The 16283-nt window shown below is 41.1% G+C and overlaps 1 protein-coding gene across 2 annotated transcripts in view; it reads right to left on the minus strand.

Annotated features, from left to right (window-relative positions):
- Window positions 1–1509: 1509 nt before the first annotated feature.
- The window catches only part of LOC144687097 (peptidyl-prolyl cis-trans isomerase FKBP8-like), a 46440-nt gene continuing 31666 nt past the window's right edge, over window positions 1510–16283 (minus strand). The window contains exons 7-8 of one of the 2 annotated variants that reach the window (XM_078552856.1): window positions 10361–10470; window positions 1947–2019 (exon numbers count right to left, since the gene is read on the minus strand). In XM_078552856.1, coding sequence (XP_078408982.1) covers window positions 10393–10470 — 78 coding nt within the window. In that variant the 3' untranslated portion in view covers window positions 1947–2019; window positions 10361–10392. Of the gene's footprint in view, window positions 2020–10360; window positions 10471–16283 lie in introns of both variants that reach the window. The other variant, XM_078552855.1, reaches the window with a different exon arrangement.

The raw sequence follows: 16283 nt of genomic DNA on the forward strand, positions 1-16283 counted from the left end.
TTTTGCTCTTGTACTTTATGCTCCTAATTATAAAACTCAGGAATGGAAGTTAGCGGAGTTCGCAGAAAATTCCCAGCCCCATGGAGACATCTTTGAAGGGAGGGCGGGGAATGCTCGGGGACTTTTGGGGGGAAAAATGCATCGGCTCCCTGACCTGTTTCACCTCCTTGCACATTTCCTGGAAAAGAGCACACAGTGATAACAACAATGCACGCGATATCGTTAAGCCTGTTAAGGCAATTATCAATATTATTAGTAGACACTTCTTGTGCGGAATACAATTGTGCCGAAGGCATACTGGACCGTCACTTTATCTGCAGCTCGCCTATTCACAGGAGGTTAGAGCAGAGCAAGAGGTCAGAGGACCATAAGATTGATATGAAATTTTACCTTTGATCCTTAAGACACCCGCCTGCAGAGGCTTGCAAATAGATGCGCCTCACCTATAGACAGATCTACCGGATAGTGCTAGATGGGAGGGATTAGCTGTCTGAACCATTATCATTATTGCGCGTCCATCTTATGTTCCATTCAGATCAGCAGCACACAGCCTTCACAGTGGGACTGCTGGCTGTCTTTCGCTTTGGGCACTCTGATTGCCCACCGCTCCCCACCAGCCTGCCCACTGTCCGTAATTGGACAGTGACTTACTAACTGGCCACCTCCCATAAAACTAAATCAGTGGGACCCACGATCCATAAACAGCTCAGATGTTGACTTCTCAGCGTTGTGGCAAAATTCAGCCCTCTGTTTCCACGTCATTGTGCTCTAGTCTTATAGGTGGGAGAGAGCACAGGGCAAGGAGTAACTATATACGTAAGCTTGGTGAGTTGCTACAGTGTAACAGTTCCCTATACAGGCTGCTCAGGACTAGCATCCTAATTGAAAGATACGCCTAAACGTATGTTGAGATTTTTAATGAGAGTTTCCAGTCATTAAGATAATACTCTGGGAACAATTCCAAACATATTTTATTGAATTCAACATTGTGGCATATTTAAATATTTACACCATCCATGGACATAGTCTTTACAGAAAGGAACTGCATCATTTTGAAGTAAAATGCACACATTGATAGTGCTTAAGGGTCATTCAATGAACCTAATTATAGTATAAAATAAAACATGCCTTTGGTAAGAAAAGTTGATTGGTAGACAAACATAAAATGCTTCTTAAGAAATTGGTGTGAACATAGATTAAAGGAAAAAAACGTACTTTTTAAAACATTAGCCCAACCTTTTTAAATGGTTTTGCCTAAATGCTGCACAAAGGATAGTGGGTACCTGACACAGTTCAATAGAGATGACTGTATAACTAATTACATAGAGATGATTAAACAACTGGCATTGAGTTACATAGGAATGATTGAATAAATGGCGTGGAGTTGCATTGTGAATAGTAGATGGGAAGAAATTACATCAAGAATGCTGCATAGCTGAACCAACTATGCAGCTATAGATAAGCTCTAAGCAGGAATAGATATTTTTCCACTTCATAAAATAAATAAACTCTTCAGTACGAACATTAATTTTTATTATGGTCTGTGCCCCTTTTCTCTTTCTTTCTTTCTCTCTCACTCTTTCTCTCTCTCGATAAGATATTTAGTGCGGAAGCAAGGTGTTTGATCTACAAGGTCAAATATTCAATCCATGTATAGGTAGATGTTCAATCAAAGAATATGCTGTTTAGCCTAGCAACTAACTCCAGGTGTAGATTCAGGTCAGTGGATTTATGTAACAGGTTAATCATTGCTCTTCTTTGTAAATTGTAGGCTAACAGACGTTAGTGCACAAACTGGGAATTTGTAAGACATTCCTTTGTCCATTATTTTAATTGGGGTATTGAACAAGTTAAAATCAAATTGTAGGAACGGACAGAGGCATATCACACAAACATGTTAAGCATTCATCCACTAATAGTGTTTACAGGAATTTCTAGTTTTCTCAGTCTTGACACAGTAATACCATTAAGGGGAGTAGATGTATCTCCTAATGCGTGCTTCAGAATATTTCTGAGAATCTGAGAAAAAAAAAACAGAATGGTTAATTAATACAAATACAATTCATGAGACATACAACTGTTTCTACATTGTGTGATGACAACAACGTTCAAAGATATTTTATCTAAATGCACTCTGTTTTACATAAATATGACTTTTTAAATGCAGTTATTGATATAAATAACACTTAATTTATGTCCACACTGGTCTGATCTGGCTTGAAATCCTGGATTGAGATATATTTGGTCTAAGTACAGCAATGCGCCATTGATTTCATACCTCAAGCTTGTAGCTATCAAGGGAGGGAGTTTGAGTATCGGGCTTGCAGCATTAGTTACCCAAGTTATGCAGCCTGGAGTCAATCTGTGGTACAAAGTTACACTTCAACATGATAAATCATAATCCAGCTTCTGTTTCTTTTAAAGAATAACTTTGAAACATAAATTACTAAATTACATCAATTTGATTCTATATATCCCTTTGTTATTAGACAGGACAGGTTGAATATATCTTAGCAGTTACTGAACAGACAGGAGAGTTGCAAGATAAGTTTAGCAGGCACAGGAATGAATAGGATTAAATGTTAGCAGTTACATATGGGGCTGAACCTAATACACGTTTACAATTACTGTTCCTGTCTGGACCGGGCAGTTATAACATAGGCTTAATTGTACTAAATATCTTGAGAAGAGGAGGTGCAGCAGAGTCTGCACTGGACTGCTGCTTTGGGCTACATTTGAGCGCTTCAGTTGGAGTTTGGTGAGAGAAGGAGTTCGGTGAAGATGGAAGGAGGTGATCCTTTCATTTTCTACCTTTCCTTAGTAAGAAGAGTGGCAGCCTTGATAAGTGGGACCTGGTGAGTATTCCTTCTCCTTAATATTCTCTAAACTAGAGGAAGTAAAAGTAAAGGGAATAATTTAAGGGTAAGTCATGGCAAGGTAGCTCGGCCTAGTGGAATGCTCCTCCTGTGCGATGTGGGAAGTCAGGGACAATTCCAATGTTCAGGGTGACCATGTGTGCAGGAAGTGTCTCCAGCTTCAGGTGCTTGAAATCCACATTCCAGAACTAGAGCTGTGGCTGGAGTCCTATGAAGCACCGCAAGGATGAAATCTTCGTGGATAGCATGCACAGTGAGGTGGTCACACCGCAGGTAAAAAGCACACAGGCAGAAAGGGAGTGGGTGACTGTCAGACAGAATAAAAGCACGAGGCAGGTAATGCACGAATCCCCTGGATCCTTCTCCCTCTCTAACAGATTTTCCGTTTTGGATACTGCCGGGGCAGATGGTTTCTCAGGGAAATGCAGCATGAGCCAAGTCCATGGCACCACGAGTGGCTCAACTGCACAGGGGGAAGAAAAAAAGAGTAGGAGAGCAATAGTGATAGGGTAGTCTATCATAAGGAGAACAGATAGATGTTTCTGCAGCTGCAGATATGACACCAGGATGGTATATTACCTCCCTGGTGCCAGAGTCAAGGTGTCACTGAGTGGCTGAAGGACATTCTGAAGGGGGAGGGTGAACAGCCAGAGGTTGTGGTCCATATCAGTACTAACGGCATAGGTAAACAGAAGGACGAGAGCAGAATTTCGGAAACTAGGAAATAAATTAAAAAGTAGGAACTCAAAGGTAGTAATCTCAGGATTACTCCCACTGCAACATGCTAGTGAGATCAGCAATAGTAGAATAAACCAGATGATTGCATGGCTGCAGAAATGGTGTAGGATTCCTGAGACATTGGGACTGATTCTGGGGAAGATGGGACCTGTACAACAGGACGGGTTGCACCCCAGAAGGATCGGGACCAACATGCTCACAGCGGTATTTGCTAGTACTGGGGAGGAGGGTTTAAACTAGAGTGGCAAGGTGGTGGAAATCTGAGCGGGGAGACACAAGAGGGGGAAACAAAGAGAGGAATGAAAGACAGAAAAGTAGAAATCAAAAGTGAAAAGCAGAGGAAACAAGGGCTAGCAACAAGTAGGGCTATAGTACAAAAAAAAATCTGTAACAATGTTAAAAAGACAAATCTAAAGGCACTGTATCTGAAATCATGTAGCATTCGCAATGATAGACAAATTAACAGCGCAAATAGATGTAAACTGGTACGATATGATTGCGATTATGGAGACATGGCTGCAGGGTGACCAAGGCCGGGAACTGAATATCCAAGGGTACCCGATATTTAGGACAGGCAGGCGAAAAGGAAAAGGAGGTGGTGTAGTGTTATTAGTCAGTGATGAAATCAGTGCAAAAGTGAGAGAGGATATTGACTCAGAAAATCTAGATGTAGAATTAGTCTGAGTGGAGCTAAGTAGCAACAAGGGGCAGAAAACATTAGTGGGAGTTGTCTATAGGCTTCCAAACAGTAGTGATAAGGTAGGGGATGGCACTAACAGGAAACTAGAGATGCATGTAACAAGGCTGCTACAGTAATCATGGGTGCCTTTAATCTACATATAGACTGGGCAAACCAAATTAGCAATAATACTGTGGCGGATGAATTCCTGGAGTGTGTGTGAAACGCATCTTTAGACCAGTTTGTCGAGGAACCAACTAGGGAACAGGCTATCCTAGATTTGATATTGTGCAATGAGAAGGAGTTAATTAATAATCCTGTTGTGCGGGGCCCTTTAGGGAACAGTGACCATAACATGATAGAATTCTTCATTAGGGTGGAAAGTGAAGTAGTGCAATATGAGATTAAGGTCCTAAATCTTAACAAAGGAAACTACAAAGATATGAGGCATGAGTTGGCTAGGATAGGTTGGGGAACTGCACTAAAAGACATGACAGTGGTTAGGCAATGGCTAATATTTAAGGAATGAATGTATGCATTGCAACAGGTATACATTCCTTTCTGGGGCAAAAACACAACCCGGAAAAGTAGCCAACCATGGCTAACAAAAGAAATTATGGATAGTATTAGATCCAAAGAGGAGTCATATAAAGTTGCTAGAAAAAGTAGTAAGCCTGAGAATTGGGAGCAGTTTAGAATTCAGCAAAGAAGGACCAAGAGGGGAAAAATAGAGCATGAGAGTAAACTTGCAAGGAACATAAAAGTGGACTATAAAAGCTTCTATTAGTATGTAAAAAAAAAAAGATTAGTGAACACAAATGTACGTCTCTTACCATCTAAGACAGGAGAATTTATAATCGAGAACAAGGAAATGGCAGAGCAATTAAACAGCTACTTTAGTTCTGCCTTCATGTAGAAAGACACAAATAACTTCCCAGAAATGCTAGGGAACCAAGGATCAAGGGAGGAGGAGGAATTGAAGGAAATTAGTATTACTAAAACAATAGTGCTGGAGAAATTAACGAGACTGAAAGCCAATAAATTCCCAGGGCCTGATAATCTACATCCCAGGGTACTAAAGGAAGTGGCCATGGAAATAGTGGATGCACTGGTTGGCATCTTCCAAATTCTGTTGATTCTGGATTTATCCCAGCAGATTGGAGGGTGGCCAATATAACCCCATTATTCAAAAAAGGAGGGAGGGAGAAAACAGGGAATTACACGCCAGTTAGCCTAACTCCTGTTGCAGGGAAAATGCTAGAGTCTATTGTAAAGGATGTGATAACAGGACACTTAGAACATATCAACAGGATTAGAGAAAGTCAATATGGATTTATGAAAGGGAATTCATGTTTGACAAACCTACTGGAATTTTTTGAGGATGTAGCTAGCAGAATAGATACGGAAGAACCAGTGGATGTGGTGTATTTGGATTTTCAGAAAGCTTTTGAGAAAGTCCCACATAAGAGGTTAGTGTGTAAAACTAAAGCACATGAGATTAGGGGTGATATATTGGCATGGATTGATTATTGGGTAGCAGACAGGAAACAGAGAGTAGGAATAAATGGGGCTTTTTCAGAGTGGCAGGCGGTGACTAGCAGGCTACCGCAGTGATCAGTGCTTGGGGCCCCAGCTATTCACAATATATATCAATAATTTGGAAGAGGGAACCAAATGTAATATTTCCATGTTTGCTGATGACATGATACTTAGTGGGAATGTGAGCAATGAGGAGAGTGTTAAGAGGCTTCAAGGTGATTTAGACAGTTTGAGTGAATAAACAAATGGCATGGCAGATGCAGTATAATGTGGATAAGCGTGAAGTTATCCACTTCAGTAGGCAAAACAGAATGGCAGAGTATTATTTAAATGGTGATAGATTGGGAAATGTTGATGTACAAAAGGACCTGGATGTCCTTGTATACCAATCGCTGAAAGCCAACTTGCAGGCGCAGCAAGCAGTTAATGAAGGCAAATGTTATGTTGGCCTTCATTGCGAGAGGACTGAGTACAGGAACAAGGGTGTCTTACTGCAGCTGTACAGGATCTTGGTGAGACCACACCTGGAATATTGTGTGCAGTTTTGGTCTCCTTACCTAAGAAAGGATGTACTTGTCATAGGGGTATTGCAGCAAAGGTTCACCAGACTGATTCCTGGGATCGCAGGATTGTCGTATGAGGAGAGATTGGGCTGACTAGGCTGTATTCACTGAAGTTTAGAAGAATGAGAGGGGATCTCATTGAAAGGTATAAAATTCTGACAGGGCTGGACAGACTGGATGCAGGGATGATGGCTCCTCTGGCTGGGATGTCTCAAAAAATGGGTCATAGCCTCAGGATTCGGGGTAGGCCGTTTAGGACTGAGATGAGGAGAAGCTTCTTCACTCAGATGATGGTGAAGCTGTAGAATTCTCTATTACAGAAGGCTGTGGAGGCCAAGTCACTGAGTATATTTAAGAAGGAAATAGATAGATTTCTGGACTCTAAAGGCATCAAGGGGCATGGGGAGTGAGTGGCAGTATGGCATTGAGACAGAGGATTAGCCATGATCATATTGAATGGCTGAGCAGGCTCGAAGGGCTCAATGACCTACTCCTGCTCTTATTTTCTATGTTTCTATGTCTACGTTTCTAAGTTGCAACACTTACTAACTTGTTTGGAGGGCGGCAATATAAGTTATAGGCTGAATTAAGCAGTTGGATATTGGTTGGAGTTTTCCATTTTCTGTGGACACCAGTCCAATATTTGCTGCCTATTAACTTTGATATGTGTGGTGTGTTCAGTGGAATCCATAGTTCAGAAAGTAAAATAATTTTCAGGGATAGAATAAGATAATTAGCCAAAGATGTCTATTTCATTTTGAATTTTGTTTTCGAATTGAGTTGAATGGTCAAGCCCATTTATCAAACATGCTATCACCAGGGTTGACATATGTATCAGAGAAAACCATGTAAATCAGGACATAATTTTGGGATACTAAGCTTGGGTTTTAAAAGCCTGAACGCTGTAGGGGGCAGAAAAGAATGATGGAGGCAATGAATTCTAGTTTTGAAATTTTGGGAAAGAATGAGTTTGAGTAAGTAGGTTTAGATTATGATCGATCAAACCCACCTTCACCCCATTATCCCGCCATCCTTTCTTTCTCTCTCGAAAAACACATCTAATTATCCCTTTCATCCAAGGACGATTTGGTTAATCTTGTAAGATCACAATTAAACTATAGACAGATAGATTCAAAATATTGAAAACTGTATCAATTGTTCATTTACAATTTTGTATTTTCACTATCAATTAAACTACATCCTGCTATTGATCATGGATTATATAATCATAGGAAAATTGGAGTGGATTCAGCAAGATATGATATGATTGAGTTGTTTTTTTTTTGAATTCCGTTCTGTTGTTGAATTATTGAGAACCAAATGAGCTCAATGCAAGAAAGAGACAAATAGTAAAGGATGATGTTGTATCCATGTTTACACTCATGCAGTACAAAGGTAGTAAATCCTGAAGGAATTATGTTCTTTAGAAGATACAACAGATAAACTTCTGAAACACCTTGAGGTGTGTTTGCTTGAAACGGATAATTAGGCACCCAGACCTATTTCAATAAACATAAGGCCAAAAACTGCCTTAAAAGTGTTAACTAAAAATAGACAACTTTTGAAATTCTTCCCTCATTCACTTTGATGTTTAAGTGTTAGGAGGGAAGTTTTACCCCAGCTTTTAAGATTAATTGCAACAAAGGATTACAGTACATGGTAATGGTCGAGGGCTTGGAAGGTGCTGTCTCAGAGAAATCAGTGCAAAATCTCTTCTAAATTGAACTATCTTTTTCATTCATAAGATTTGGGCGTTACTGGAAGGCCAGCAATTATTGACCATCCCTAAGCGCCCTTGAGAAGGTGCTGGTGAGATACCTTCTTGAACCACTGCAGTCCGTGTGGTGTAGGTACTCCCACAGTTCTGTTAGGTAGGGAGTTCCAAGGTACTTACCCAGTGACAATGAAGGAACGGTGATATATTTCAAGTCAGAATGGTGTGACTTGGAAGGGAACTTGAAAGTGGTGATGTTTCTGTGTGCCTGCAGCCCTTGTCTTGCTAGGTTGCAGACGTGCCGGTTTGAAGAGCGCTCTTGAAAAGGTCTTGGTGAATTGCTGTAGTGCATCTTGTAGATTGCACACATTGCAGACATGGTGGAGGGAGTAAATGTTTAAGGTGGTAGATAAGGTGCATGTCAAACAAACTGCTTTATTCTAGATGGTGTAAAGCTTCTTGAGTGTTGTTTGAATAGCATCCATCCAGCCAAGTGGGGCTTACCTGTGCTTTGTAAATGGTGGAAAGGCTTTGGGGAGTTAGGATGCGAGTTACTCACTGCTGAATACCCAGCCCCTATCTTGCTCATGTAGCTACATTAATTATGTGACTGGTCCAATTAACTTTCTGACTACCCAGGGTGTTGATGGTGGGGTATTCAGCAACGGTAATGTTGTTGAATGTCAAGGAGAGTGGTTAGACTCTCCCTTGTTGCTGATGGGTGATTGGCAAGTATTTGTGTGATGCAAAAGTTATTTGTTGCTTATCAGCCTGATTCTTAATATTGTTCAGGTCTTGCTGCATGCAGACACAAACTGCTTCATTATCTGAGGAGTTGCGAATGGAACTTAACACTGTGCAACCATCAGCGAACACCCTCACATTTGACCTTATAATTAGGGAAGATCATTGAAGCAGTTGAAGATGGTTCCAGGAGACTGCACTGAGGAACTCTGCAGTGATGTCCTGTGGCTGAGATGATTGTCTTCCCACAACCATTGCATTCTTCCTTTGTTCTAACGATGACTCCAGCTGGTAGAGTGTTTTCCTCCTGATTCCTATTGACTTCATTTTTACTCATGGTCAATTACATTCTGTAATATGCTAGAAGAAGCAGGAGAAGATGTCTGATGAGCTGCAAACTTCTGACAATTGTGAAAGATTCATAGATGGTGCAACCGAGGTGAGGAAGGAAAGAAAGAACTTGCATTCTGATAGCATCTTTCAAGACTCCATAATGTTCCAAAGCATCTCATACAAGTAGTTACTTTTGAAATGTAGTCACCATTGTAATATAGAACAAAGTGTCAGCAAAATTGTGAGGTGCCATAACCAGTCTACCATAAAGAAATGAGATCAGATTGCCACTGCAGAACATTCAACTTTAACCCAACCACTTCTGAAGCAAGGAAGTCATAAGCTATTCTATCAATACCATAGATATAAATTGAGAACGTACGGTTACTATCAGTATGCCGCAATACAGCTACAAAGGCTGCACATTTTGAACTGAGTTATGTTATATTAAGCTGAAACCAGCTAAGGCTATGAATCTGCTGATGAATGAGTTTTGTCATACAAAGTCAAACTCAGCTAATATTGCACTGTTGTAATTCAGAAACTGTAGTGTGATGATTACTCTGATCGTGATGCTGCCAATGTATATAAAGTTAGGAAAATAATATGGAGTGAAAAATAATGCTTCCAAGTTCCCAGCAGAGAAATACACTTAATGGGAGCATAGTTGGAGAATTGGGGGTAGAGTGTTGTAGCCATAGCTCTGCCCCCTTGAGTACATCACCCTTTGGGTGTTTGGGATAGTGGAATTACTCTTAGAGAGCAACTTTGTCTTCATCTCTGGCGAGCCTAAGGTTAAATGATTTTCAACCAATACTGCACTTTATTCAGGCTGCTGGTGAAATACCTTATCAATCAAGTTATTATTCAGGCTGGTTTAATGTAGGGCATCCCAAGTGAACCAAATCCAGCATCCTAAATTAAACTCTAGACTTGTTAAAGGAAATAACAATACATTTCTGTCATTAGCTGTGGGTATTATGACTTGAGAATTTGTCAGCTAATCCTTATTGTAGTGTGTGCTCCAGTCACCTCATTGTAATTTTATATTTCAACTGGGGCTCAGGCCTGAGAACGTAGATTAACCATTCCTGCAAAATAGGTTATATTAATTAAATAACACATTCTTTATGAGCACTCTAACAATCAGCATAGTTCAATCAATCAGACATACCTAAATCAGTCTCTGAAAGGTTCAGCAGCTTTTTAAATCTCTTGGCATTCTTCTGGCTTTTCCTGTACTTCGGAATGATTCTTTGTGTTTTCAACCTTACTATCTTCAGCCTGTGGCGGTAAGAAACAAACTCCTTAGAATAGCCTCTGTTAAATATTAATTATTGCCTAATTCCTTCTACAATCACTGAAATACAACATTGTCACACTCATCATACAGTCTGTGTTATCATGAAAAATCCAACAGTATACAATTGTTCAACATGGGTTAATTGGGTTAAAAGCAAAAAACTGCGGATGCTGGAAATCCAAAACAAAAACAAAAATAAAAATACCTGGAAAAACTCAGCAGGTCCGACAGCATCTGCGGAGAGGAACACAGCCAACGCTTCGAGTCCACATGACTCTTCAACAGTTCTGTCATGCAAACTCGAAGCGTTGGCTGTGTTCCTCTCCGCAGATGCTGTCGGACGTGCTGAGTTTTTCCAGGTATTTTTATTTTTATTTTTGTTTTTGTTATGGATTAATTGGGCATGTGTTTCACATCATCAACACATTTTTCTTGCGCAATCCTTTAAAGAGCATCACCACATAATCTTCTGGGAGATATAGCAAATCAATTATGGACGTTATGTCTTCTGGTTCCCAGAAGTTTGAAGTAATCACAATTTTAGACTCAAAATGCTGGAGTTTCACCGAGTGCATTTCTTGCAGTTCTCCATGTGGCTGGTGGACTGATATACCGTTTCTTGGCACCTGACTACAGTACAGCAGTAAATGTGGCACCCCAGATATACATTTGCATAACATTTAGTTCCTAACTCTTTACGAATAATATAACATTGGAAATGAGTTCATTACTGGTCATTGAAACAGATTAGGTAGATGCGTAACTTCCCATATGTTATGCATTTTCACTTGCCTCATAAGGGTGATGACTCTCACTAGACTTTCGCTGATGTCATCCACTGCTCAGCACCCCTCAGCAGATAGGTTAAGTGAATGGGCAAAAATTTGGCATATGGAGTATATTATGGGAAAATGTGAGGTTGTCCACTTTGGCAGGAAGAATGGAAAGGCAGAATATTATGTAAATGGGGAGAGACTGCAGGATGGTGCAGCACAAGGGATCAGGGTGTCCTTGTGCATGAATCACAAAAAGTCAGCATGTAAATAATTGATAGCAATTAATTGCAGCAGATAATTAAGAAGGCAAATGGAATGTTAGCCTTCATGGCAAGGGGGATGAAGTATAAAAGTAAGGAAGTCTTGCTGCAACTGGCTTTGGTGAGGCTACACTTAGAATATTGTGTACAGTTTTGGTCACCTTACTTAGGAAGGGACATACTCGCTTTGGAAGCAGTTCAGAGAACGTTCACTAGGCTGATTTCTGGGATGAGGGGTTTGTCTTACTAGAGGATGGAGGCAATATGAAGCAGGTTGGGCATCATTGGAGCTAGAAGAATGAGAGGTGATCTTATTGAAACATAAAAGATTCTGAGGGGATTGACAGGGTAGACCCTGAGAGGATGTTTCCCCTTGTGGGGAATCCAGAACTAGGAGCCACAGTTTCAAAATAAAGGGTCTCCATTTAAGTTGGAGATCAGGAGGAATTTCTGCTCTCAGAAGGTCGTTAACGTTTTGAATTCTCTTCCCCAATGAGCATTGGATACTGGGTCATTGAATATATTCAAGGCCGAGTTAGATTTTCGATCGACAAGGGAGTTAAGGTTTATGGGGGACAGGCAGGAAAGTGGAGTTAAGGCCACTTTCAGATCAGCCATGATCTTATTGAATGGCAGAGCAAGCTCAAGGGGGCCGAATGGCCTACTTCTCCTATTTCTTATGTGGTCTTCATGTATCTTCTGGAGAAATTCTTTCTGCATCACTTTGGGTTTCCGGGTGACTATTCTGGATCTGCTGCACAGCACCATCTTCTAGTGCGATGTCATCTATGATATTGCTGGCTGTGTATGCTGTATCTTACCAGGCCATCCCTGAATCACCTACTGAGAGAGCATCTATAAGTCTTCATATTTGTTGGTCTCATCTCTAATTTGACTCAGTTTTGGTGGTGGTATGTTCACTAGGTGATGGAGCTTTATTCCTAGATCTCATGTTCCTGCTTTAGTGAGAACTGTTATGGGCATCTTTTAGCACCATTTCTCTTCCTGGCTTGTATTTCAGAGTGAACTCGTAACTCTGAAGCCTCAAGAGCAACCTCTGTAGTTTTGCTGGTGCTCTACACAGATTTTTCCCTTAGATCTGCTCTAGTGGATGATGATCAATCTCCACTATAAACTTTCTCCCATATCTCTACACGACTGCCAAAACCTCTTTTTCTACGTTGGCATATCTGGTCTAAGCCGATGTTAGAGCTTTAGATGTGAATGTTATCAGTTTTTCCTCCTAGGACTGCTCCCAGTCTTTTCATAGAAGCATCACCTTGCACAGTGTCAGTTTCTGTCTTGGTATGACAGACTTCTCTCCTTGCATACTACTTTGAGTTTGTTGAAACTCCCCTTGTATGATTCTGACTACTGATAATCAACAACTTCTTTCATCAGCTCTCGTAAGTTTGCTGTGTGTTCTGACATGTAAGGTGTGAAAGAATTCATGTACTGGATCAAGTCAAGGAAACTTCGCAACTCTTTCTTGTCTTGGAGCTTCCATCTCAGCAATGGCTGTGACCTTTTCAGGACTCGTCTTGACCCTGTACACCATTCCGAAAAACTGGCATTCTGCAGCCTTCACAATGCATTTGTCTGCGTTAAGCTTGATCCCAACTTTCTTGGTTCTCTCCTTGGCTTCATGTAGATGGTAGTCATGATCTTTTCCATGTACACCATAGATCTGGATATCATCAGCTATGCTGCCTGCTCCTTTACATCCTCTGTATGTCTCATCTGTTTTCTGCTGAAACATACCCTGGCTTACTTTAAGACTAAGGTACCTTGGATAAATATTTAGCAGATCTCCCTCGCTCCTGATCTGAAGGTGCTTTTTAATGGGTTTACTATCTTCAACCCTCAGTGCCATCTGCTTCATCTCATGGTTTACTGAGATTCACCTCATAGTTTACTGCAGCTCTTCACAACTGCACAACCCCTGGATAGCAGAACCATCTGTTTCAGTGACATAGAACTAACAGGCGGAATTTTCCATAAATGATACTAAGTGCGGTGGCAGGAGTTTTGGCAGCGCCCACCCCGCCAACCGGAATGGCAGGAACTCGTGCCCAATTCTGCGCTTGGAGCCTCATTAATTATGCAAAGGACGCCAACTCCAGCATGATGCCACTAACAAACACATCTTCCCTTCATTCCCCCCCGGCGGCTTTCCGCAGGGATCGTTCCCTCTGGGACACCCTGGTCCACTCCTCCATCACCCCTACACCTCAACCCCCTCTGACGGCACCTTCCCATGCAACCACAGAAGGTGCAATACCTGCCCCTTTACTTCTCCCCTTCTTGCTGTCCAAGGGCCCAAAGACTCCTTTCAAGTGAAGCAGCGCTTCACTTGCACTTCCCTCAATTTAGTCTACTGCATTCACTGTTCCCAATGCGGTCTCCTCTACATTGGAGAGACCAAACGCAGACTGGGTGACCGCTTTGCGGAACACCTTTGGTCTGTCTGCAAGCATGACCCAGACCTCCCTGTCGCTTGCCATTTCAACACACCACCCTGCTCTCATGCCCACATGTCCGTCCTTGGCCTGCTGCAATGTTCCAGTGAAGCTTAACACAAACTGGAGGAACAGCACCTCATCTTCCAACTAGGCACTTTACAGTCTTCCGGACTTAATATTGAGTTCAAAAATTTCAGATCATGAACTCTCTCCTCCATCCCCACCCCCTTTCCGTTCCCCCCTTTTCCAATAATTTATGGTTTTTTTTTACAACTATTTTTTTCTTTTCCCTCCTATTTTTAAATTTATTTCGATCTATTGTTTCATCTCCACCTTTTAGCCCATTTCGATCCCTTCCCCCCACCCCACACGCACTAGGGCCATCTGCCACTAGCTTGCTTCCCTTAATGTCCCCATTAGCACATCTTTTAGATAATATCACCGTCAACACCCCTTTGTCCTTTTGTCTGACATCTTTGGCAGTCTCTTCTTGGCCTCCACCTATCACTGGTCCCCTATCTAGCTCTCCTGTCCCACCCCCTTCTACCAGCTTATATTTCATCTCATTTCTATATGTCTTAGTTCTAATGAAGAGTCATACGGACTCGAAACGTCAACTGTATCCCTCTCCGCAGATGCTGTCAGACCTGCTGAGTTCTTCCAGGTATTTTTGATTTTATTCTTTTCTTTGATATCAAGCTTCAGATTTATGGTTTATTTCCCACCCTCTTCCTGATCTGAATGGTTGTGTTAATTTCTTTCCTCTGGGAACTGTCGTATCCAGCCATTTCATGCAGTTGTATGATTCCTATGCCTTTTGTGTTCTCAAACTCATCATCATCTTCCAGGGTATGGATGTTTCTTTTCCTTCTCCTTTGCCCTGTTGCTTTGTCTCTGATAACTCCCTTACCATCTTCTTTCTTTGTTCTGCATGTTTTTTCCCAGTGATTGAGCTTTCCACAAGCTCTGCAGATTGATTCATGTGTGAGACATTTCCTTCTGTCCGTGAACTCATGTGGTTGTCCAGTGCTCCTGCACGTTTTTGTCTCTGTCTGATGTGCATTCTTTTGTTGTTGTTTCAATCCATGAACCCTGCTGCTTTTCTCTTGACTTAACTATAGGCTAGCCATTTGGGTAGTCATTGTTTTAATCTGTCTACTCGTGGCTTCATATGCTTTGGCAATGTTTTCAAACTGCAATATTTTGAGCTTGTCCTTTCCAATCTATTCTTTTTGTACTTCAGGGTGCACAGAGCCCCAAATGAGCCTTTTATCTGTTTCCTTGAATTTACATTTCCTGGCTGCATTTTTTAATCTTGCCAAGAAAATGCCAGCAGGCTTACCTAGTTCCTACCTCAGGCTTTGAAATTCATATTGGTGGGTCTGATGATTTGACTTCAGCTGCAGTTGTGTGCTAAATTTTCCAAAAAAATTGACAGGGCTTTTACTGTGGTTCTCGCTCATCTACCAGCTATTAAACAATTTAAGACTCTAGCTCCTGCCTACAAAAGCTGGCCCTTTTCTCTTCCCTAGTGTCTTTTAGAAAGTTATTGAATATCAGCCTGCACTTTTGTTTGGACTCCTCAAGTGCCTCTACAACATTATCAGCTTCCCAATTCATTATTGGCTGTAGCTATGTCTTCATTGCTATGGAGGCCATTTCATTTTTGCATGATTCGCTCAGTTTTTCTCTCTCTCTGACACTAATTCAGCTTGAATTTTTTAATCTAATTCAACATTAGATCCAGTACAACATCAGATCTTTTTGACTGCTTATATCCATGAGTGAGATAAGAGATAACAGCAACTTGCATTTATTTAGCACCGATGTAGAAAAATGCACCAAGGAAACACCAGTGTTAAGCAATTAATTTTGCAAATTGAATTTTGCCAATCAAAGAATGATACAGCACAGAAGGAAGCCAATTAGCCTATTGTTCAATGCCAACACTTTGAAAGAGCTAATCAGTCAGCTCCACTCCCCTGCTCTCCCCCCGATAACCCTGCAAATTTTTTCTTTTCAGATAGATATTCAATTTGCTTTTGAAAGTTACTTTTGAATCTGCTTCCACCACTCCACCAGGCAGTGCATTATAGATCATAACTCACTGTGAAAGAAAATTCCTCCTTACTTACCCTCTGGCTCCTTTGCCAGTTATTCTAAATCCGTGTCCCCTGCTTACTGTCCCTCCTGCTATTGGAAATTATTTCTCTTTATTTACTTTTGTCAAAACACTTAATAATTTGAAACATATCTATTAAATTTTCCTTAGTTTTGCAGTACTTTGCTTTTCTAC

This window comes from Cetorhinus maximus, chromosome 12 (assembly GCF_964194155.1).
Source record: "Cetorhinus maximus chromosome 12, sCetMax3.hap1.1, whole genome shotgun sequence".
In the NCBI taxonomy this organism is placed as follows: Eukaryota; Metazoa; Chordata; class Chondrichthyes; order Lamniformes; family Cetorhinidae; genus Cetorhinus; species Cetorhinus maximus.